The 25,353-nt window shown below is 48.1% G+C and overlaps 1 protein-coding gene across 5 annotated transcripts in view; it reads right to left on the bottom strand.

Annotated features, from left to right (window-relative positions):
• Positions 1–25,353, bottom strand: part of Abcb4 (ATP binding cassette subfamily B member 4) — a 61,387-nt gene that overhangs the window by 2,336 nt on the left and 33,698 nt on the right. For all 5 annotated transcript variants that reach the window (XM_023717988.1, XM_023717989.1, XM_023717990.1 and 2 more), the window contains 12 exons: positions 23,565–23,726; positions 22,309–22,482; positions 19,574–19,720; positions 17,468–17,572; positions 16,250–16,327; positions 14,452–14,535; positions 13,130–13,333; positions 9,900–10,000; positions 8,419–8,559; positions 4,671–4,827; positions 3,583–3,780; positions 1,906–2,112 (listed from right to left, as the gene is read on the bottom strand). In XM_023717988.1, coding sequence (XP_023573756.1) covers positions 1,906–2,112; positions 3,583–3,780; positions 4,671–4,827; positions 8,419–8,559; positions 9,900–10,000; positions 13,130–13,333; positions 14,452–14,535; positions 16,250–16,327; positions 17,468–17,572; positions 19,574–19,720; positions 22,309–22,482; positions 23,565–23,726 — 1,758 coding nt within the window. The remainder of the gene's footprint in view (positions 1–1,905; positions 2,113–3,582; positions 3,781–4,670; positions 4,828–8,418; positions 8,560–9,899; positions 10,001–13,129; positions 13,334–14,451; positions 14,536–16,249; positions 16,328–17,467; positions 17,573–19,573; positions 19,721–22,308; positions 22,483–23,564; positions 23,727–25,353) is intronic.

The raw sequence follows: 25,353 nt of genomic DNA, 5'->3' as shown, positions 1-25,353 counted from the left end.
AAAGAGGTTTTGCTCAATGAGTCCTTTATTCTAGTGCAGGCAAGCACCTATCTATGAGTGGTAGGCAGCAGTAACATGCTCTCATGCACCAAACCAGCTTTCGGTTTTAGGAAGTTCTCTAGAAGAATTCACTCACTTTAGTCTCTACTGCCTCCTGCTCTTGTGCCAAAGTCACCACCAGGCCGAGGTAACTTGGTTCATCTTTATATAACGTTTTTACAATAGAAAATTGTATAAATGAGGAACAGATTAGTGGTCATCTGAGGCTGGGGAGGAGGAGGACAGAGGAAGGTGCAGTGTGGACACAGCCTGCCTGTGGTGCCCACCTGGGAGTCAGTACCGCAGCACAGCTGTATGGAGCCAGAGGCGCCCTGCAGCAGAGCATGCGTAAGGTCTCCCAAACCTCGTGCTCTGAGGACTTGGGCCGGATGTGGTGGGGCTCCGAGGCAGGATCTGGAGAAGGGACCCAACCACAGGGCTCTGACTCCTTGAGCAGGGTGGTTCTCCGATAATCTGGTGGCATTACCGGTAGGTGACAGGAGGGAGGACGCAGGAGGTGGGCTAAGTAAGGGAGTGGTTGGGTACCTTCTCGAGGGCTGGGTCTGGTCCCCCTGGCTTCCTCTCTGCTCTTTCCCCACTCTGCTTCCTGTGGCCCAGAGGCGAAAGCCCTGCTCTGCCACGACCTCTGCTGGGCTGCCGTGTCCCACCTTAGGTCACTGCAGCGACGGTGGCCTGGAACCTTCGAAATGGAGCCACAGCACACACTTTCTCCTTTCAGTTATGCAGGTCAGGTATGCTGCAACAGTGATGGGGAGCCCCTCCCTGCACCAGCAAGGCCAAGTAAAGCTGGTGACATCTGAATGAAGGCAGAGGATTATGCCAGTGCTGCGGGACAGCTGCAACATCGTATGGTAGTTTTGGAAGATGGGGACATGCAGGTAAAGGATATGTCAGATCTTTGTATGCCTCATGATTGCATGTGAGTCTATAATTACCTCAGCACAGAAGTTTAAATTTGGAAAAGCAGCATACGGCTAGCCCAGGCATGACTGGGGTCCAGCTGAACCTGCCACTGTATCTGCAGCGGAGGTGCACACGTGGGGTTTCTTGTCCCATTTGGCTCTCTCTACACCATGTCCTGCTGTGGGCAGGTAAGCAAGTCTGGCACCCTGAGGTAGCTTTCAAGGCCACATGCTAATAAATAAAGGTGTTCACTCTGTTTCAAGACTGTTGGTAAAACTTTGGGAGTCGGTTTGGGGATAAAAACTAGGGTCTGTCCTGCTTTCAGCTAAGAAGCTCCTGGCTGGCCAGCTGAGATGACCGGAGCCCACGGTCCAGGAGCCTCCTGGATGATCACACGAGTCAGCTTCAATTTCAAGTGCAGCCTGACTCTGAGGAGTACTGAACAAAGGTGCGCACAGTCTGCAGACCTGTGCCCTGTCCTCCAGGACTGCACTGCGGACAGGTGGTGGACATGGTCCTCTGGCGGGGTTTCTGTCGGACCCTGTCAGGACCGAACCATGTCCCCTGTGTTGGAATGGAGTGCGGCCAGCATTCAGGATTGTGTTGGCCTAGTGTAGCCTCATACACTCACTTCAGTTACCTCTCACACCTGGCAGTGGGCTCTACACATTGAGCCCTTCAGGGGTTCACATCACAGACTGTGGGCCCGAATTAGTAACAAAAAAGAAAATGGCAGTATAATTTTGGAGGAAAATTACTCCGTTCCATATTTCATCCATGAAAACCTGCAATATGAGCAGTTTCGAGAATCAAGAGGAAGTGCAAACCCCTGTGAAAGTCTTGTGTCGGGTGTGTCTGGTGCTTGTGCTGGCAGCCCTAATCTCAGCATAGCTTGTCATAACAAAATTAAATCCTGAAAACAAGATCCTCCAATCAACTCACATAGGGCAGCGTCTCGATGAACTGGTGGATGTTAGCCTCCTTTGCGGCCCTCACAATCTCCTCCTGGGTCACTGTCCGGCTATTGTCCCCATAGGCAATGTTCTCCTCAATGCTGCAGTCAAACAGGACCGGCTCCTGGGACACGATGCCCAGCTGGGCTCGCAGCCACTGCACATTTAGTTTCTTTGCTTCCTGACCATCCAGAAGCTGAAAACCAAAGTCCACAAACTATTAAGAGGCTTCACCAGAGGAAAGAAAAGCCCCTCTACGAGCGCCACTAGGTCGGCAGAACGCTGCACAGGGCATCGCAGCAGGCACAAAGCTCTGAGCCTCAAGCCTCAGTCTGCCACTGTGCCAGCCAGCTTCCTGTCCCAGGGATGCAGCCTGGCATCACACTGCAAGGACAGGTGTGGTCCGGCTCCCTGTTCCAGGAATCCCATCCCTTGTCTGCTGGCTCCAGGACAGACACTGTAGGGTGGAGCAGAGTTGCTGAGGTCATGGCGGCCAGGAGGAGAGTACAGACAGGCTCCCGAGAGGAAGGTGCAGCGGCCAGGGATAGATCTGGAGCCAGGCCTCCATGACCTGTCTACACTGCTTTATTAACTTGCTGGTGTTTCTTTTTTATTCTTTAAAAATCTGCTTGTCTGCAGCACATGACAGTCATGCCCACTCTGGGGAGCTCGTACATATTCACAGTGCTCAAGCTGACCTGCCATGTGAACCATCATAGTGCTGACAGGCCACATGGCCCACAGGATGTACACTGATGATACAGATTTGTCCCTGCTGGTCTCTCTATGTGCCTCTCTGTCCCTATCTGCCCTCTACCCTCTGCCTTTAGGAGTCTGTGTCGGTGTCCCAGCCCAACCCTCAGCCTGGCACCATCCATTCCCCCTGGGCACACCTGGATTGGCAGCAGGGGCAGATTCTGAAAGCCAGCAACCTGCCCTACTCCCCTTCCCCAAGAGCTGTGGTCCTGAGCATCTCCCACTTGGGTGACTGCCGGGTTGTGCAGGCTCCCCAGTGAGGCGATGGTGCCACCCCACGGGAATGGCAGACGCAGTCATTATTGGTTACATCTAGAATCAGTGATGAAAACCACATGAGAAGAACAGGAAAGGCTCGAGGTGGAGGGCCAAAAACAGCAGGGGCTCCAGGTTAGAGGTCAGCAGAGCAGAAGGCAGCTGGGGTCGCAAGACACAGGCAGGCGCATGCTCTGCTTTGCATCCAGCAGGGTCTAGGGTGGACTCAGGTCCTACAAGCCCTGCTCTTCTAATTGAGAACTGCCAACTTCTCCTTCGGATGGCACTAAGGGCAAGAGCTGCACGGAAAGTGAAAAGCTACAAGGGCGGTGTCTTCTAGAGAGCTGTTTGTGTGCTTGTGGTGTTAATTGTTTTTGCTTTACTTGCTACAAACAAGTGAGTTTTTGCTTAGGATGATCTGCCCCATGGACGGTGGGGGTCAAGCCAGTATTTTCTGAGCTAGACAAAGTTGCAGGCATCCTGCGCTGTGGTCCTCATATGTTTGTCTGATGCGGATGCCAGTTGGGGTCTGTAAAAGGTGATCACCATGTCCAACAGCATCACAGGTTCTCATCTGTCTAGCTCTTTCCCTTGTGAACAGACTGGCTGGCCACATGAGGCAGTAAATGTCAGTTTGCTAAGAACACGTGCTCACCACCGCTCCGGCCATGGGGTCGTAGAAGCGCTCAAGGAGCTGTACCACTGTGCTCTTCCCACAGCCGCTGCTGCCCACCAGGGCCAGGGTCTGGCCCCTCTTCACCTCGAGGCTCAGCCCTCGAAGCACAGGCACGGTTGGCCGAGTGGGGTAGTTGAACACAACTTCATTAAATTTTACATTTCCTTCAAAGTTATCCTAAAATGTATATATTTTTATTATTATTGATCTAATAAATATTTGATTATGAAGTATTAATTTTTAGGGAAACTTTACCAAAAACTGTAGTAAGAAATACAAAATGAATATTCAGTATAGTAGTGACACTACTGATAGCAAACTGTCATTATATAAAATGAAGATGGGGCAGAGCATAGGTGACACTAGGTACAGACTCGTTACAGAGAGGTGTCATCTGGCCTCAACACCTGGTTTACCTCAGTAGGCATTAGTGTAGGCACCGCAGCAGCACCTCTCCCAGCAGCTGCAGTGGGCAGCCCTTGGCGCACGCCCAGAGCTCGCCTCTCACTCCTGGGACACAGCGATTTTCTCAGAACATGGAAAAGCTCATCAAGCTCTGGGAGGATTGTCCAGGCCCCAGTCTCTTTACCCACACTACTTCCTGATGTCAGACTGCACAGCAGCTTATATGGTACGAAGGACACTTGGATCTGAGTTTTAGCAACTTTGTAGACAGCAAAACACTGTGAAGAAAGAGGCCTTCTTACCAACTCTAACTCACTGAAATTATAAAACTAGTGAAGTCAAATTTCTAATTACATCAACATGACAATTCCATGCAAATACGTTCATATATAAATGACTAAAGTTTTGTTGAAACTGTTCAGTTCTAGTAGCCTGGTTTTACTGTAAAATTTTTTTTGACATGCTAAAATTCAGAACCCTTGAAAGTTCCTATGATGTTTTAAAATGCCAGGAAAGTTGGCCAAGTATGTTATGTAAATGTCATAAAATAAGGTAAGTGTATGTTTGTGTAATCATCCCCAATTTATCACATAGTTACCATCTAGCAGATTTCAAACATTTAGGGGAAAAAGTCAAGCCTCCATCAAGTGTAGAAAACTCACAGGCCGCAACCCCTGCTGACTATAGCTGTCCACCAAAGGCTGTCTCTCAAACAGCTGGAATAGGTGGGCTGCAGACAGCTTGGCTTTGGCGTAATCAGGAGCAAATGAACTTGTGTGTCCCAGAGCCAGAGCGCCAAACACAATCGCCGAGAACACCCTAGACAGAAGGAATTCAGAATCAGTTTATGTAAGTGCCCAGCTCCACGATGTCTGCACGTCCAAAGGCATTCTGCTCACTAGTATGTATCGGTGTGCTCACTAGTGTGTACTATTCTTTCACTAGTGTGTCTCAGCATGTTCACTAGTGTGCACCATTCTGTTCATTAGTGTGTACCATTCTCTCACTAGTATGTATCGTGTGCTCATTAGTGTGTACCATTCTGCTCACTAGTGTGTATCATGTGCTCATGTGCTCACTACTATGTACCATTTTCTTCCTTAATCATCTCTCATCACACATTTCTGAGACTCCAGTAAGGAAGGAACTCCAGGCCAGGCAAGACGCACTGCCCAGGTACATGTTTTCTCTGCAAACCTTCCACCTTCCACAGGAGCTGATAGCTTCCCGAGCTGTGCAACCTTCCAAAGTTTTCCACTTTCAGGAAGTGGCTGATCAGGAACCTGATTTGTGACTTCGACTAATTTTACTTGCCAGGTATAACCCTTTTAGGGGTAAGAGACGTGAAGCACAAAGTACTCACAGGCTTAGTCAGTGAAATTTAAAAATTTCTAGAAATGAATAGAAATGACAACACAGTCTATTCAAATCTGTGGAATACAGCAAAAGCAGTACTAAGAGAGAAATATATAGCAATGAGTGCCTACATCAGAAAAATAACCTATGGATACATCTTAAGAACTTACAAAAACAAACAAACAAAAAATAAAAAAACAGAAAACAAAACAAGCCTAGTACCAGAAAAGAATGAAAGATTAGACCAGAAAAAAATAGAAAGGATCAATAAAAAATAAAGTTGGCTCTTTAAAAAGATTCAAAACTGCAGATTGTTAGCTGGATCAACTATAACAAAAAGGGCCCAAATGCATAGAAATAAATGTGTAAAAGGAAACATTGTAATTGATACCACAGAAATTCAAAAGGTCATAGACAGTGTTTTGAAAAAAATATACGCCAATAAGCTGGAAAACCTAGAATAAATGAACAACTATGTGCTACCAAAATTGAACAAGAAGACATAAAATTCCTGAGTACATCAATAGTAAGTAATGAAACTGAATCTTCAATAAAAACTCTTGCAATAGAAGAAGGTCCAGACTGTCACTGCTGAATTTTACCAAACTTTAAAAAAATTAGTCTCAGTCATTCTTAAACTATTTAATAGAACTGAAAGACAGGAAACATTTTCAAACTCATTCTATGAGCATTATTTTATTAACAAAACTTGATAAGCACATATCACAATAAATAAATAAATAAATAGACATGAAGAGAAAAAAGAAAAATTATAGAACAATATCCATAATAAATATAGATACAAATATTCCCAATAAATTACTAGCAAATTGAATTCAACAGCACAGCAAAAAGATTATACCCACAGTCAAAGTGGTTTCATCCTAGGATAAAAAGATGGCTCAACATAAATAAATCAAGACACATAATACCCACTTCAATCAATGAAGGACAAAAGTTATATGATCATCTCAATAGGGGAAGAAGCATTTGATAAAATTAATCATTTCTTCAAAAAGTCCCTGAGCGAATTAGGTGTTAAAGGGTCGTACTTCAGCACTATAAATGCTCAGCATGACAAACCCACAGGCGGCATCACAGTGAATGGGGAAGAGCCGGACCCCGTCCTGTAATGCTGAGCAAGTCAAGGGTGCCCACGTCCTGTACTCCTGCTTACTTAAGTTCTAGACATTTCAGCTGGGGCAGTTAGGCCGGAGAGAAAGAGAAGATGCATAGATAGGAAGAGAGGAAGCCCAATTAGCCTTGTTGGCAGGATCCCATACACAGAAAAACTAAGGTCTCCACTAAGAGCATTAACTGATAAATCCTGAGTCACACACACACACACACACACACACACACACACACACACACACTTCAGTAGCTTTTTAAAGAATCAACTCTTAATTGACTGAGAAACAAATCATGAGAGCAATCCCATTCACACAGCTACAGTAGATGGTGCTGGGAGCACAGGATACCCACAGGCAGGCAACAGAGCCGACCCTCGCTAGCTCTTAGTTCCTAGAAAAGCTACCTCACACTGGCTCAGAGACCTAGAGCAAGGACCTGGGACTCTACAGCTACTGGAAGAAACCAGGGGAGAGAAACTTCAAGACACTGGTACAGGCAATACTTCTCTGGCTAAGACCCCAAAGCCCGGGAAACAAAAGGAAAAGTGTTGGGAGCCCCAGGAAGCTAGGAAATTGATCACGTGTATAGAGGGACTGGGCCTCAGGGTCTAAAGCAAGCAAGCTACGCAGGTCCTGCGGAAAACATCTTGTCTGGCTCAGGTCAGCTATGAGCCACTAGGCAACCTTGTGACACGTGATACTAACTTTGCAAAAGTACAAATACAGGATCTGTTTTGCTGTGCATTGGGTTAGTCTTGCCCATCAGGAAGACTAGTGACCACTAGCCCAGCTTTCATCTTCTTGTCTGTCTGTCTCATTTCTGCTGCTGTGTCTCCCCAGGTAGAACCATTGGCAATACGACCAACGGATCCCTACAAAAAATTAGACAGAGGGAGTTACACTGAACTAAAAAGATTTTGGACAACAAAGGGAACAGCTGACAGAGTGAAGAGGCAGCCTATAGGATGGCAATACATGTTTGCCAACTAGTCACCTGATCTGATGGTACTTAAAAAGCTTAATTTAAAAATGAGCTATCCAGTTTTTAAATGAGTAAATGATCATAATAGTTCTGAAAAGAAGAAATACAAACGACTGGCAAATGTGTGAAACATCATCAACAAAATGCTGGTGAGGGCGTGCAGAAAAAGGGCTCTTCTGCACTGTGGCTGGAATATAAATTAGTACAGACACTAAAGAAACACGGAGGTCCTCAGGAAACTGGCTGGATCTGCCATGTGACTGCGGTGGCCACTACTGAGTATATGCGCATGGCAGTGAGGCCACCGTGTTAGAGGGACACCTTCGTGAGCACAGCAGAGGGGACAGCTGACAGGGTGAAGAGGCAGCCAATAGGGTGCAGGCACCTGTTTGAACGCAAAGGGAAGGGATGGACTCAGCCTCAGGACCCAAGCACAGAGCACTGCTGCAGAGGGGTGCTCCGCCCTTGTCAGGCCACGGTGTGGCTGCTGATGGCTGCACGCTCACCCCTCTGCTTGAGTGCACAGTCCTCATCGGCTTTCTCCCATTATCAGTGCACGTTTGCGACCCATGGTGACCACCTTCAGCTCAGGGTGTGACAGGCACACAGATCCGGTTCCAGTTGCTCCTGGCCCCGCCCTGCACTCACTGAGGTCTGCAGAGGACAGCGCTCCTGTGCCTCACCGGGGTCACACGCACAGCTGGAGCTCTGCTCGTAATCTCTTTCACAGGCTCCACTGCTGTTGGTTCACAAGGGGACGAGACTGTGCTTGGACTGGTGACAAGGTCAGATTTACATTTCTGCCAGGTGACTCTCTGACCTGACCTCATCTTTGGACAAGTGAGCTTTTTCTTACTCCAAACATTTGCATAAATAAGCCTACTGAAACTGCATGATAGGGTTATTATAGACTCATCTTACTATTTGAAAGCTACTTACAGAATAACATCCCTGAAGCGCATGTGTCCATTCACGATGAGATAGGCCCCGAACCGAAAGCAGCCGGCATAGGAGAAGTACATAAATGCTTGCGAGACACTAAATGTGATCCCGTACATGTGCGCCTTCCTCACTGAGTTCCTGGAAAGCAAATCAGCATGCTCACACTCAGGTATCAGCCACTCTCAGCTTACGCCGTGCAAGGAGCACAGCCTATAACGCGGGCTTCACCTCTACCTAAGCTAAGTTAGTTCGGTTAAGACTTCCATCGCGAGAGGCATGCGTCTTCCGGTGTGTGCCAGAGCTACTCACTGTCAAGCAAACTTTTGTGAACTGAGTACAGAGAAATGACTCAGACACTGAGCTCAGGCGGTCTTGGCAAACGGTTTCTGATATTACTGCTTCAGGCTTCATCCGCTGACTCCGACGCCTAAGCCCTCCATGTAGATATGGCCCTTGCATCAAAAACACCGAGCATGCCACGGAGCTAAAGCAGGAATCGTCTCAGTGCGCTCACTCTTGCTGCCGTGACCTGGTCTCCTGTGCCTAGATGTAGTTCACAAACCTTGGGCTACTGTGTGGACACAGCACACACCAGAGGTCCTTCCCCAAGTGTGGTCTGACAGGCCCCAGACTTGGCTTGCTCAGTGTCACCTCTAATCAGCACCCTGCCACACTTTATTTGGCTTCTAAGTCCACCAAAAGATTCCAAATTTATTTATTCACAAATTAGAAGAAGATATTTGATAAGGAAAAAAATCAGTATTACTGATTCGGATGATATAAGTTAGGTGCCGTGACCACAGTTTTACAATACTTACCATTACTGAACAATTTACAAGGCCACTGAATCTTTAAATTATGACCAAGTGATCTGCTTCAGCTTTTTATTCCTTGTTAATTTCTTTAAGTGCAAAATAAACCATAAAGCCACCAGTGATTGCATCATGCACACCCCCATACGAAAGAGGAAAGAGACAAAGAAAATGGTCTGACTGCTTCGCAGTAGGAGCTCACCTGAGTCACCAGGTGGTTGCCTGCACCAATGACCAATTCCTGTGGAATCCTGTACCTTTAGCTTTATCAACCTACCTTACTTCCTTTTTCACTTTTTCCACTTTTCCACAGATGATACAGATTAATGGGTTTATTTATGTTGACAGGCCCTCACATACCTTGTGTTGGCCACCCCCTCCCCTCGGCCCCTTCCATGCTCAGCACGCAGACGGGGTATGTGCCGTGTGTGATTCTGTCCACACCCGACCCCTGCACTCACCCGACAGCCCTCCTCATTACCCTTCTTTTTTTCTTTTATGTTTTTTTTTAAAGAGATGCAAATGTCTAACCCTGTGGTTGTTCTCTGTGAGAAGACCACTGAAGAAAGGCCAGCCTTGTGGCTATAGTCTTTGCCGCAGTTGACTATCTTTGGGGAACAACAACAGCCTTGGGAAGGCTCTAGGTTCTCACAATCCACCCATTACCTGTAAGGCCCGTCCAATTTGGCAACATACATTGATTCAAATTTTCTTTCCTGGGTTAAGGACACAACTGTCCTAATATTTTCTATTGCTTCGGTTGCAATCTGTAATAGAACAGACTTTCATCAGAAGTGGCTCTTCTATTTCTGAAATGATAAAGAATGTTAAGGCTTGGGGCTCTGTCAAAAGTACCCAGAAGGAGCTGGTGACAAGCTTGTAATTGTGAACTCTGGGAGGCTAAAGCAGGAGAATCACCCAGATCCTGGCTGGGGTGCTTTAGGGACCCTGTCTCACAATAAAAAAGTTTTAAGAATAGGTCAGGGATGTAGCTCAGTGAAAAGACCCAGGATTCAATCTCCAGCATGGCCAAAGGGGAGAAAAAAGTGTCCTGAAGGTTATACGGATGGCATTTAGATTGTTCCAGTTAAAGTCAAGAAGCGTTCTTCCAACTGGCCCAGACAGAGCGAGTCCATGCAGTGCTGCTCTCCTCTGGGTGAGTCCTGTCTGGGGAGGGGAGGGTGGGCGGGGCAGGGCAGGGTGCTGTGTGGGAACCACCAGGCCGCAATTCCTTCCTGCTCCCCAGAGATGCCAGGCCTTTGTGCACTGAGGATGCCTGCCTTGCTTGGAGAAGCTGTGCAGGCCGAAGGAGACCCAGCTGCTGGCCACGGGGCTCTGCCTCAAAGTCCTGGCTCAGTGAGGACCCTTGGCTGAGCAGCTTCAGCCTGCCTCACTTCCTAGACCTGGGGGAGGGCATGGACAGGAGACTGTCAGAGGGGATGTTACCACATGGGGCCGCACTGTGTGGGCCCTGGTCTGAACAGGAAGCATTGCAGAGGCCCAGGACAGCAGAGCTTGGCAGCTGGGCAGGTCCTGTGAGCCAACGCTGAGCCCTCTGACTCCTCGTCCAAGAAGCCCTCTTCACCCACACCAGCCAGAACACTCTGGGGAGCACCAGCGGGCCTTGCCGAGAGACTGCCTTTGTGGCCCCAGCTCTTCCTCCAGCAGCATAGAAGCACATCTCGGCTTCATGCTTTTATCAGCTCTAAGACTTTGATCTCAGTCTCTATAATGAGGTGAAAGCAAGACACTAGATTCCTCAAACTGAGGTGGTTTTTTTTTTTTTTTGGTATCATGGATTGAACTCAGGACCTTGTGCTTGCCAGGAAGGCATTTATGCTGCTGAGCTATATCCCCGGCAAGCTTTTTATCTTTATTATAAATAAAAATTAAAACCTAACAGATAGCAATAAGCAGAATGTCTTATTGATTGAAGCAGTCACCCAGCCTCATGCGGCCTGGGGATGTGGGGAAGTAAGTATTCCTGCCCTACTACTGCAGGGCCAGGAGAAGTCTGTTCCGTCTGAAGCTCTGGTCAGTGAGTACCAGCATGAGGTCTCCCCAGTGGACCTCGCTAGCCTGGCTTCCTGTTCTGTGGGCAGCTCTGGGATGCGGGCCCCTGTCTCGGCCACAGGGCCTGAGTCTAGAGAGTTATGGAAAGTGTGGGCCACTCCACTGACATGGGTCGTAGGAACCCAGGAACAACAGATGTGCATGGTTGTGTTAGTTCCAATTCCATTCAGAGTGTCATGTCACAGGTATGAATGAGACTGTGGGTGCAACAGCTTTCAGAACCAACACCCCCAGTGCAAGCCCTTTAGGGAAAATTGAAGCGGGCACATCCCAAGTCCTGATATGTGTTAGCCATAATTAACCTGCACTCACGTAAATGAGTATGACACAGGAGTTTCCAGAACCTTCCTTCTAACCTGTGTTCTCTCAGGTAATCAACAGTGGGCTGAGCAACAAAATTGAACTATGGTAGAATTGTTGGTAACTAACATTTAAAGTTTCTAATCTCATTATGCATCCTGTTAGATAAGGTGGCTACTTATGACTTAGCCTACAGTAACGGCTTAGGAGGACATTGGTAGAGAGTGGGGGTGGGCAGCTCTCAGCATCCACACTGTGAAGGGCAGATCAAGCCCACAGCCGGGCTTTCTGCGGCTCGGTTCCCAGTACTGCTTAATTCCGACTCCTTTCCCAGTCAGCAAATCCTGACAGCTTTGCAGCAGCACTGTAAACCATTCTGAGAGAATTAAGGCTATTTTCTGACTAGAGTCCAGAGTTCTCTTCTGTGCAATGTGCCTTAGCAAAGCTTGCTTTACTCGGACGGTTCTCCCTTCTGAAGAATGGAAAGAACAGGAAGGGTGGACACAAGGTGGGCACTGTTTTCAGTGGTGGGCCAGCCGGAACATTGCAGGGGCCCTCGGAGCCACCACCGTGGCCAGAGAGAGTGGCTGGGAGAGGAGTCACCAGGAGCGGGTGAAGGGCAGCCACCAGGTTGTCATTTTATCTTGTCACCACTTCCATGCCTCTGAGTGTATTGCTTTCTCCCTGAGGGCAGGGACGCTGTCCCTCCTGCCTCCCCAAACTGTAATGAAGGCTGTGGCAGTGACTTCTGTGAAAGGGCTTTGAGTGTGGGTTATGGAAACTACATTAATGTTCAACACTTCAGTGCAGGATAGTATTTACAACTAAGAATTAAAATGTTTGTGATCTTAATCCTCACCTGAATATTTAAATTAAACACTGAATATTTAAATATTAAAAAAATACACATTTAAATAAAGATTTAGTCACATTTAAACACTTGTAAAGAGGTGCAAGCTCTGGACCCAGGCTTGGACTTGAATCCCAGCCACCCCTGCTATTCCCAGCATCTTCCTTTGTGGGCGAGCACTCTGCCACTGAGCCGCACCCCAGCCCCTTGGCTCCTCATTTGTGGAAGCAGGCTGGCATCGCCTGCTGCTTAGCATTGCCAAGACATTGGGACATTACCGCCATCTGGTGGCTGCCAACCTTAAAGCTAAAATAACAGGCAAGAAGGAAAGATTTTCTCAAAGCAGGCACACAACTGCATGAGAACAAGGCTCTACTGTTTTCTGCCCTGAGATCTCCTAGTCTGTAAAGTAGGGCAACTTTGTTTTAAGAACGGCACCAGGATATTGAAGTGAAATGCGTTCTGAGCGCTTTAGAATGACGACATGGCAAGTGCTCCCCTAGCCTAAGCGCTTCACATTAGCCACCCGCCTCCAAGCTGAAGGCGTAGTACTGTGGTAAGCTGCCTCCTGCGGAGCGGTGATCAGGAGCTTTTGTGAGCTCAACCCGCAAAGTGCCTGCTGTGACCATCCAGATAAGGACGCCTCTACTCCCTGAGGCTTTCTGCAACCCACCTTGCCCGCCGTTTCCAGCTCTTTCTTATCTCTTTTGGCATTTCCAGCCAACATTTTCATTTCAACAATTCCCGATACAGCAATAAATGGAACGACTGCTAACAGCAAGAGAGTTAGCTGCCAGCCGTAGATGAAGGAGATGATGATGCCCGTTCCGAGGTTCGCGACGTTCTGTGCAATCAGAGCCAGCCTGGTGCCCGTGGCCTAGAAGAGAGACAGGTGCGCCGCTGTGCGTGGAGCTCGTGGCCGCATCACACTGGAGATGATGCAGTCTCGGGCTTCTGGGTCAGCAGGATGCCAGTTTCACCCTCTCTGCTGTGACCCACATAGCCCACAGCTGCTTCACTGTGTCTTTAGCTCTCCTTCCTCTGCTGCCCACAGGGCTGACAGCAGAGCCAAGCATGGGGTTGCTCTGCTCTGCTCTGCGTGGCTGGGGTGGCAAACACATGTTGACAAAGATGGTGTGAAGAGGAAAGCAGTACCACAGTACTCCACTAATCTCAAAGGCCAGGCTGTCTAATAGGTCAGCAGACTAAAGCGCTTGCTTAGGCAGGGTGCAGCGGCCAGGGTTTGATCCCTGGTGTTCCGCACCAACCCCACCTGCGGTGTGTGCTGAGCTGGCAGTTGAGACTGGGCATGGTGGTGTGCTCCTGTAATCCCAGCATTTGGGAGGCTGAAAACAGGAGAATCACTATGAGTCTGATCTATGTAGTGAGACCCTGGAGACCCTGTCCTAAATACAGAAAAAAAAAAAAAGAAAAAGAAAAAGAACTTAATCTCAAAGGCCATTTCTCCAAATGTGGCACATGGAAACTGACACCCCAAGACTACGTTACAGTGTCCTCACCCCAGACACCATCGCCAAAAGCACACCTAGGCTGGAGTAGTGTTGGTACCATTCAGAAAGCTACAGCCACTGTGCCAAAGCTGTGGACTCCAGCCAGGGTCCAGGGTGGAGCCTCCTGGCCAAGGCATAGCCTCCCTCGACAGTGGATGGTGTGGGGCTGGGCATGCAGCTTGTGGCTGGTGGGTGAAGTACTGGTGAGTGTCCCAGCCACTGATGGGCAACAAGGAAGCCTGCGTCTCTAAACCCCACTGGTGACCAGCCTACAGTCAGAGGATGAAGCCAGCCCTGAGGAGGAGCAGAGGAGCCCAGAGCTTAAGGACGGCTTTGAGCAGGTGGATCTCTCCACCCTGAGTCTAACCTTCCTCTCACTGTTTGAACAAGACTGAATTGAACTTTTGGCTATTTCTAGTTGAGCAATTTAAAGGATATGGTTATTCCATATTTATGAAATATGAGTAGAATACAGTCTACATACTCCTTGGACTTGGGCCGCATCCGTTGCAAGTCTTGTGGAAAGTGCGCCAGTACTGTTTCTATGATCATCAAACCAGCTCACGTCCTGCAGTACAAAGCATAAATATGAGTTAGCTCCAGATGAACACAAGCAAAGAAAATCAGCAAACACTCCCACAGCCTCCCTGCAGAGCGAGTATACATGCTGAAGTTCAGGAGAGACCCCACTGCTGTGTGGAACTCAGGGCAACCGTGGCCTTGGTGTAGAGCACCTCCAGCCTGACTCTGGCAGCCCTCTGGAGAGGGGACGTCTCTGGAGGGGGTTGTCTGCCACCAGCTTCTCTGAGGCTGGACCCATGGAACCACTGAAGCCTGACCCTGCTGCCTCTGCCCTGGCATCATGCCTGCTGCCCCATAGCAATGCCCTTCCTGGGAATTCTAGGCAGGAGAAACATCCTTGGCTTCTTACTATGCTTTTGCTTTGTTCAAACAAGGATTAAATGCCTATCTTTGGTTTTAAGTATAAACTACTCATTCATAGTTTCTTTTACTTTCATATAAAACAATTTTCCTTACATAGGAAAAATTCAAAAGATACTGAGAAAAGATTTACAACTCCGACTTGCTCAAAACATCATACCTGCTCTATGCCCCCGGGTGGACAGGCATGTAATCAGCTGTTACCTGGATGTCCAGTCTGGTCCTCTATAAAAATCAGAAGTCACATCTGCACACTTTCCTCCCTTTCCTGCAGTGGAATGTGAGCTTACAGAGTGGGCAGAGAACAATTTCGGTGTACCAGCACTCTGGTACACAGAAATGTCCAAATGAATTGTGTCAGTTAATGTGGAGAGAGTGCTCACATAAGATGGAAACACCACTGTGGCACCTGGAGGCACCTTTGGCCTGTGTGGTCAAAGCTGGTGCAAGAACATGAGACAGAAGGGGATGGCCGGGCTTTGACCACCTGAGGGAGAAGCTTACAGGTCGAAGTAAGAGGAGTAAATTAGCCACAAACTAAGTAAGCTGCTTGCTGTGCTTGGGACAGGAGGATGAGATGGGCGGGAGGCTGGATGGATGAGCCTGATGAGAGCTGGGACCCTCTGAAGGGTGGAAAACTGACTCTCATGTCACTGGTGTGTCATCAGTCTCCTCCATGAGAGGCACATGACACATTGGAAAGCACAGTTCGGACTATATGCAAATTCATGCCTGTGTAGTAACAGAGCTCATCCTGTTCAGAAGCCCTTGCCTTTCCTTTAAAAAACTGTGAAGTGACATTCCTTCAGGATCCCAAGGAGTGAGTCCTTCGCAAGGGATCCAGTGTCCCTGGAGGAGCAGACTGCCAGCTGTGGCTCAGTCAGCTCTTCCCTCTTTCCTGGGCTGCCTATGGGACAGCCAGCTTTATTTACTTTTTCCTATGATAAATTTTCCAATGGAATCTTTTGTCTACAAATTCATGTTATTGCCTTTTTATTTCCATAATTGCTAAAACAAAAACCCACTTCTGGTGAAAGGACCAGCCTCCTCCCCGCCCAGATGCCTTTGTGCAAAGGCACTCCCCAGCCTCTGAGGACAGATCAGGGCCTGTGTCTGTAGAAGGATGCATCCACAGATGGAGAGAGCTGCAGGAGAAACAAGAGGCTGCTGAAATTAAGCCCACTTCCATGAACACGCTGAAGAGTCTGGGAATGCGAGGCCTGAGATAACCCACAGGATGCAGCTCAGGCCTGTCACAGGCTCTCTGAGGGAAGGTGCACAGCAGAGGCCACAGAGGAAGAAGAGGCTTCAAGTGAAAGAAACCCAAGCCCAACACCCACCTGTCTCAGCATCGCCTTAAAAGCCATGGACCGCAGCCTCATGGTGAGGATCTCGCCAGCTTTCCCAAATGTGAATCCCTGAATGAGAAAGATGCTCATGTTGCCACACCTGACGCAGATGCACACACGTTCACACCGAGTTCACGGCACTCTACGCCAGCCAACTACTCCGGCAACAGCCTAGGACCAGAGTCCAACTCAAAGCTCCACATCCGAGTGGCTGCATTCTCACAGCAGCAGTACACTACGTGTTGGAATAAGATAGAAAACCGAAACTCTCCAGTTTGGGCTTCTAAACCATTCCGAGCAGGTTTATGTTTTCAAACTTTCAAGCCTAGCACCTCGGGGACAAAGACACCTCACTTAGCTACAATTATGAGTTGAAAGCAGAAGTCACACAGCTCTGTGCAGGGGCACAGCGAGAGAGGTTCCACCTCGGCTTCTCTGTCTCTGTCTACTCTCGATTGGGAACCAGTGGGCTGCGCTTCCTCCCTGCCCACCATCACCCTTCTGCTGGCCTGCCAGGCCTGCTGTGGGGGAACAGAGATGGACATGCTACTCTCCCCTCTCCTGCTGCACAGGGCTGGGCGTCAGTCCCTGGCCCCACACCCACTAAGATGCCACTCCCCGACCTGGCCAGTTCAGGGCCGCACTGATCCCCGAGGTGCTCCGAGCAGAGCTGAATTCTCAGTGAAAAGCTTGGTTTCCTGGGCACTGGCTCAGCAGTGATAAAAGAAGTACAACTGGGCATGACCAGGAAACGGTATTTCATTGACTTAATGAGAGGACTTTGGACCCCGATGTCCAGAGATTAAGGCAAAAGAAAGCTGATAGTCTTATTAGAACAAGGGGAGCCAGCTTAGCACCACTCTGGTCTGTAAAGCGGAACGTATAGTGTGTGTTCTCTCCAATAGTTAGTCATTACACAGCCCCAGTGCAGCAGTCACTCAAACTGGCTGCCCCAGCACAGCACTGCCCGCATGTAGCCAGCTGCATCTAAGTGGCCAGCTGGCCTCCCAGCCATCATCCCTCTTCTGGTGACACTCCTGCTGCAGGCGGCCCTATGCCCTGGGACAGCCCAGGGCTGCCAGCCACCCTGTGGCGGAGTCCGCCCTCCGCCAGAGACGAGCCGTCTGTCTCTGCAGCCTGCTCTGGACACTCTGGTTCTGCTTTCCCTAAGTGACCTGCAGGCTGTGCAGGGCAGGTAATGGTGCTTACCTGAAGGAAAAAAGTGAAGAAAGAAATGACCCCAAGGCCCAGGAAGAGCAGAGAGAACATGTTGCACTTGTGCTGCTTCACCGAGTCGTCCCCTGTTCCAAAAATCTGTGAAAGAACATTCACAGAGCCCATGTCTCAGCTACTTTTCATTTGTTCCTGGGACAAAATACCCAACACCCACATTTAAGGAAGGAAAGGGTTTATTTAGCTCACAGTTTGTGGAGGTTTCAGTCTATACTCAGCTGGCTCCCAGGCAGCATGGGACACGGCAGAGAGCAGCAGTTCATGACAACAGAAAACAGTGAAGAGCAAAGGGAAGGGCAGCAGCTGCGCCTGCTAGCCAGCTTCTGTCCCTCCTTGTACTATGAACAAGCTGCCCTGGGGTGTAGAACTCACACAGTGTCCACGCCCTCCTCTTGCAGAGGATGAGGATGTTCACAAACTAAGAACCCTAGCTTTCTGCTGAGTCACTTAATGAAACTTCTCAAGTTGACATGATGTATCAACCAGTACAGCCCACCTGGCTACTACTCCACCCATCCTTTCCTTGTGATTCCTCCCCAACAATGGCTTGAGGGGCACACTGTTGATACTAGGTTTTGAATATGTGAGGTTTTAAAACTGTGGTCAAATGTACACAACTGAAATCGCTGTGTACGGTGTACCCATTGTAAGTGCACAGCTCAGAGTAAAAGCCTCTCTTGCCCTCCCTTCGGCCCTCATTATGACCTCAGTGCTGCTTCCTGGCTCTGGGAACTGGGGGGTTGTGGACCTCCACATAGTGTTGGCCCTCTTCCCCTTGCCCTCTCCTCAAGACCAGCCCAAGTACCCCTGCTGAACGTGCCCCTTCGCCGCTCCCATATCCCCCGGCCCTGTCTTTGAAGCACTTGCTATCTCTCTACTGTCAGAGATCTGTTCCTGGCCTGTACGCTGGGTGACAGTCTCAGCAGGGTGCTGCTGGAGGGCAGATCTTGGCTTGTTCTGCAGGCTGCTTAGGTCCAGTGCATAAGGGCAGCACTGGGCATACTGGACATGAGCCAAGTATGAATGCAGCCACACAGCTCTTGGACTGCAAGACAGCCAGGATGGATTTTCTTTGAAATTTAGTAAGATTCAGAGGGTGCTTTCTAAATTTTTGAATGTTTTGTCTTATGATCTTCATTGTAGATTAGTATCTTGTGTCACAAGAATAACAAACTCTTACAGACATAGAAAAGAAGTCATTCTTTCTTTTCTTTTCTTTTCTTTTCTTTCTTTTCTTTTTTCTTTTTCTTTTTTTTTTTTTTTGTGGTACCGGGGATTGAACTCAGGACCTTGTGCTTGCTAGGCAAGCACTTGTTCTACTGAGCTATCTCCCTGGCCCAAGAAGCCATTCTTAACCAGAAAGTCTCTCCAGTGAGTTGGAGCCTAGCCAAGGTGGTCATACAAGAGGGTTTTCTCCTTGGCAGAGCAGCTCGTCTGGCTGTCTTCCTGCAAATGTCTCCCGGGAGTGTAAAGGCTGGTAGCACGGGTGTCCCTTCTTGGTGCCAGGTGCCCAGGCCTGGGGAGGCTGCTGAAGCAGGTGTTGGAGCTGTTGCTTGAGTGCACACCCCAGGCAGATGCTTTTACACGCTTTCCATGTCGCTGTCTCTACCTGCTCTTAGCCCTCAGCACCCTACAGCTGGGCTGTCTTGTAGATGAGGAAGCTACAGTACAGTAGGAGAATGCACCGGCCTGCTTGCCACACACTCAGGGACCAGGCCGGGCTCTTCTGAGTCTGGGTTCACTGTGTGCTCTGCCTTGAGCCCTCGCACTGCCCTGGCGTCCCACTTCCCCCCAGGGATGCAGTCATCAGCCTGCCCCAGATGAGGGCCATGGCCTCACTCAGCTTGGCCCAAGGGAACAGGGCCACTTGGGCTGTGTCCTCACCGCCTTTGTGCTGTGTGCCTCACTGACAGCAGAACTCTCAGCAGCTCAAAGGCTACTACTTCCTTTCCCTTACACCTTACCTCCAGAGGGGACTAAGGATTTTGGTTTAGTTTAATTTGAGCTGCTTAACCCCAAGATGGAGCACACTGGGCAGGGTCTGATTTAATTCAAACTGTTACAGAGCATTTTAAAACTCACTGCGATCATCTCAGAAAATATGATGGAAAATGCTGGCTGCAGCGCTCCGTTGGCAATGGCGCAGACTGTCCCCACCACAAAGTAGGGCCATTCGGTTTCACTGAGTTTCAGGACCTTCAGAAAAGATGCTGGCGGCACATTGTCATCCTAAAACACGTAAAAGTCAGAACCAGATAGTGGTAGCATGACCATTACCGGAGTTGGCAGACACAAACAAGGCTTCGCCATTGTCCTCCATGACAGGGAGCAAAGCCTAGAGAACGGGGTGGCATCTCACACGATTTGGTGATGCCCAGCCCGAGCCTGCGCAGGCTGAGCACCTGCAGGCCGCCTTCTGCCTCCATCCCTGCCTCAGCAGGTTGAGAGGCAGCCAGCTGTCCCAGAGTCTGGTCATAACTCTCAAGGTCATGACTCAGACTGGGTGGTGATGGGGGTGCCATGCACGTGGCTGTCCTTTCCTTGTCATAGTGCAAAGATGCAGCCTTGCTCTTCACACAGGGATGACACCTGGACCCAAGGAGATGCTGCATGACAGGTGCATGATGTCTTCACAAATACAGGACATCACCACCCCCAAAGAGCAGCACCTGGGCAGCCTTTCCTGTGATGTGCTACCAACTCAAAAGCCATACTGTGACTCCCCTTTGAATCACTCTTCCCTGAGCAGACTTCTCACATTTCATGGTTTTGTTTTGTGTTTTTGTTGTGTTGCCTGCATAGTTTTTTTCAAGTATGTGAGCATATTTTAAAAGAAGATCATGTCTTTATATTCTTAGAAATGAACCCAATTCCTGGCACATATCAGACCATTGACAAATGCTGAACTAAGTGTCTAGTCAAGCATGAAGTACACGGGTCTCATGAAGAGGCGTATTCTGACTACAGAGCAGCTTAGCGTCACACTAGAGACAATGGTGGATATGCGCCCACAGGCCTGAGGTAGTTTAGGTTACATTTGTGTCATGAAACACAGAACACAGCAGCAGGTTCTACCCAGCCCTTTGCTTTCAAATTAACCATGTGCCTGTACTGGAGGAGTTTTTCTTTCCTAGCTAACACTTTTCGAAGTCCTGGTTTCCGGGATGGTATATGGGCTTCTTCAGCGCGCAGACAGGTATTCCAGGGGTCTGACTTGACCTGTCCCCATCCTCTGGCCAGTATTCATCCCCATTAGGACAGTCTTGCTGATGATGGCATATGCTGCCTCCCTAGTCTGTGCATTTCTTCACGAGATGTGTTCTAAAAATACTGGATTTAAAGTTTAGCAAAGTAACTCTCAAAACACATGAGAAAATGAAAACTGGATAATTCCATATCCCAAATGGGGTCTGTTGCTTGCCTTACTTATGAATAAAGAAACTCCATAATAGTACACCTATTCTTCTTTCTGTAAATATACCAAAAATAAGACTTCTAGGAACCCCCTGACATTTTCTGCGGCAAATGACATAGTAGGCAGGCACAGGAATGCAACAAGCTCTCAGTGAGGTTAGGTTCTTCAGGTCAGCTCAGAGTGAAATTCACTCAGCTCTGACCAACAAGGAGCACCAAGGTACACTAAAACCATAGCTTCTTAAGAAATTTATTGGATACAGGGTCTTGCTGTGCAGTTCAGACTTGAAGTGACCCTCCTGTCTCAGCCTCCCCAGTGGTGGGATTGCAGGCATGTGTGTGCCACCATGACCGGTTTTGGTGGCTGGCATGGCATGTGGTAGCAGGGATCAAACTCAGGTCCTTGCACTTGCCAGGCAGGTGCTTAGGCCACCAAGCTCTCTCCCCAACTTAGAGCCATATTTTGAGATGAGAAAATATCCTTTCTTGAGATTGAGTCCTGTCTTATAAAATTATTTCACCTCAGTTAATATACTCAGGCAAAGGATATGGAGAATACACAATTTCACTACCTTTTCTGGCCATTGCTTTTCTTAGCGCAGTCCCATCTGACTCATAGTGTTAGTGCATGTGCCAAAAAGATGCAGCACCCACATGCCCAGAGGCTCGTTGTGGCCACGGGCGGGGTTACGGAAGTAAGAGGACAGGGGGCAACTCCCGGAAGGTGTCAGTGCTCTTCCTGCTGTTCACAGCACAGACAGGTGGTGAGAGCTGCAGCTGCAGCCTTGGGCTGCAGTGTGACCTCGTGGCTGGAAGACGTGCGCCCAACAGTGCGGACGACAGGGAAAGGGGTTGGTGTCTCACGAGCTGCAGCCGCCACTCGAGGCCTGAGCTTTTCACCTCTCATGTTTTTATGTGAAGGAAAAATAAAAACTCTCAATTTGCTTGAACCCACACTATTCTGGGTTTCCTAGTACACACAATTCAATGGCACCCTTGTTTGGAGCATCTCAACATCAGGCCATTTCATCTGCGGCTAGCCTGTAGACTACAGAGGCGAATGGAACATTTAATTTTCATATTAAGCACCTTAGCATAAAGAGCACACTTTTGATTTGGAACATTAGGTAGCCATTTTAGTTGTAATTTATTTTAATTTACTGTTGAATGCACTAATATGGGAAGCATGTGTGTGTGTGCTTGTGTTGGGCTGGAGTGCAGGACTCACACCAGTGAGGCAGGTCCTCTGCCAGTGAGCTGAGCCCAGCCCCAAACTTGCTTTTTCCCTCAAAAATATGAGGGATCATCCTAGGAATCATCTGTGCCTAAAAATTCCGTGCAGGCCGAGAATTTCCACAGCGAGACTGCAACATAAAGACACCCTAAGTGGAAGAAGAACTTACAAGTTCAGTGGTCTCTGCATTGAGGCTGTTGTGACACATTTGCGAGCTTTTGCGGCTTTGGTTAGTAGAATTCCTAAATATTCGAGATTTCCAGCCATTTGGGGCCATGCCATGAACAGCCTTTGCTTCGTTTAGTTCAGGTTCAGATTCTGACTGGATCTGGTTGCCTGATGTCTGAGAGAAAAGCATGATGTTAAATTGTGTGTTATGTCAAGATGGATGTGTCCTCCAGGTTTAAAATCATAGAACCATGTTGAATATTACACATATCAGGAGTTTTAGATTCCATAACAGCTCTAAGTTAAGATTAGCTGGAAAACTACGAAGTCTACCAACCCACAGGAAAAAAATCACATGTTTGCCTGTCTGTGTAGGATGCTTACTGCTTAAACTTGTAACAGTCTTTCACGGTAGATTTAGTATTTCAAATGCAGAGACTGAAGTTACTTGTCACGAAATTAAGCAAAGTTTTGACTTATTTTTCTGGCTCACTTGTGCTCACAGAGACAATATTTAGAATAGAGAAATGCTGGAAGCCCACCAAGTATGTAACATTAGAGAAATGACTAATACCACATTATTTATAATTATTCTTAAGTAATTCAAATGATAGCATTCAAATGATATATATCTGAAATATTAAAGAAAACACAAAAATATATAAGTATATACTAATTAGAGACCCAGAAAAACAGATGTATGTGCTCTTACAAGCGGGAGTCATAGTTGCAGAATAAAATGTTTTAGGTTATTTGTTCTGCTAAGTTGCTCAAGACAAAGCACAATATACTCTCTTGCTAATAAGACAAGTTAATCATTGTCAACCTAACCAAAGATGACCAAACTGCAGGCTTCCCAGAGCCACAAATCTTGCTGCTGCTCTTTTCTCAGTGAAGCAGTTTGAGGTCCCAGGGACCTCTTCCAGCACTAGAGACCCTGGCGTTGTCATTCCTGTCCTCCTACCTTCAGTCCTCCCTGCCTAGGGTGGAAAGGATCTGTTAGAGTGCGTGTGTTCTTTGGGCAGCGAAGACCCGTCCCGAGGTACACCAGGGTTTCGGGCACTTCGCGTATCTCCTGCCTGCGTCTTTCATAGACTCTTTCACTGATTGTGAACTAAGGTCCCAGATACGTTCTTCACTTTTAGGCCTCGTCCTAATTTTTATTGGCCTGCACAAGCTTTGCTGCACCCAATCTTAATGGTTTGAACAATAGCGTGTTGAGGGACAGATTGCAGGGAAAGGCCCAGGGAGGGATACCTGCGCGCTGACCAGTTTGCAGTAGAGCCCTTCTCTCCTCATCAGCTCACAGTGGCTTCCTTGCTCTACAATGACCCCGCCCTCGAGGCCGGCGATGACATCGGCGCTGCGGACTGCAGACAGGCGGTGAGCTATCACAATGGTGGTCCGGCCTTTGCGGGCCTGCTGGGGAGAAGGGGAGGCTGTGGAGATTCGGGCTGTGGGACCGGCACACTGCCACTGAGCACACACGTCTGAGCCCTCACGTGCACGCTGCTCCTGTCGGAAAGAGGCGCCCACACCTTGCCGCTCTCTGACTAGGCACCCACATCACTCTTCCACTGAAGACTGAAGGAAATAATTCAGTATTTCTAGTTTAGTCCTGGTACTAAAATAAACCCAGATGAATAAACCTTGCTTACATAAATGTAAAAGAGCAAAACAACAAAAAGGGAGAGGCTAGAACCTAGCACACTTGGACAATATTTGAATTAGTCTTTGATTTTAAGCACGTCAGCCCTGAAGCAGCACTTTCAAATACTTACTCATACAGGTTGTATGACTGAGTTCTCATATAATGCATATGAAAAACAATTTGATTAATCTAATTATTCATAATACTAATCCTGATGAATGAATTTCTAGCAGTGACCATTGTGACAATATTAGGGTGACACTGTCAACAAATCCACACCGAGGAGGTAGAAGCAGATTTGGGAGTGAAGGTTGTATAGGATGAGCACAGCATAAGTTTAAAAACTAGCAACTGTCGCCCTTGTCCAAGAAAGTAAAAGTATGTTTTGATACAAATCCATTTTTTCAGAGCTTTCAGACATCCCGGTAATGGCAAGACAGTGGCAAACAGATATCCTACATTCATCCACAACTGTAAAGAAGCTTGTTGCTCTAGAATGCAGCAGTATGGCTGTGCAGGCGGGTACGAACTTGGTGATTATTTCCTTCTTTTGCTTTTTTTTTTTTGTACTGGGGAATCAAGCTTGGGACTGTGTGCTTGTCACACAAGCACTTATGCCATTGAACTACATCCCCAGCCCTATTTGCTTCCTTTAAAATACCAAAATAGCAAATTTTCTGTTTTCAATAAATTGTATGAAACTACAGAAAAGCTGTGCTTTAAGCTGCTGCAGTTGGCTGCAGCAGCATGAGTGGCGCGCTCCAGCGCTCCGTAATCAGACACTAGGGTACACCCTGCAGGAGGCGGCTGGGAGGGAGGTGGTGCCACCTCCAGGGCACTCCGAAGGAGAGGAGGTTGTCACTAGAGACTGAGAGGGGTTGGGGCACCTAACTTGGGGAAACAACTACAGCTGCTTACTGTCCCAACTCAGAGGAGATGCATTTCATCTAACGAACTTGTACATTTAAAGTAGAGACATAAAAGGTCACCAACCGAGCGTGTAGTAACCCTGCAGAACACAAAGAAATTGCTGCAGCTGAGTGACTTGTGCAGACATTGACAATAACTGCATGGCCACCATGTCTTGCAGATGTATCACAAAAGGCAGCGAGCCAAATAATTCTATTCCTTTAGCACAGCAAATGCTGATATCTTGAATATCTGTGTCCTGGCAGGGTTGGAACCTGTGCTCTAGAGTTTATGAGAACTTTAAAAAATTCTCCTGGCATGCTGAGACAGAGATTGAGACTGGGTGTGGTGATGCACGCCTGTAATCCCAGCACTTGGGAGACTGAAAACAGGAGAATCACTGTGAATCTGATCTACATGGTAAGACCCTGTAGACCCTATAGACCTTATCCTAAATACAAAAAAAATCCTCTATTTTAGAAATAT

The sequence above is a fragment of the Octodon degus genome, unplaced genomic scaffold, assembly GCF_000260255.1.
Source record: "Octodon degus isolate 3935 unplaced genomic scaffold, OctDeg1.0 scaffold00056, whole genome shotgun sequence".
In the NCBI taxonomy this organism is placed as follows: domain Eukaryota; kingdom Metazoa; phylum Chordata; class Mammalia; order Rodentia; family Octodontidae; genus Octodon; species Octodon degus.
This window is presented reverse-complemented; position numbering and strand designations above follow the sequence as displayed.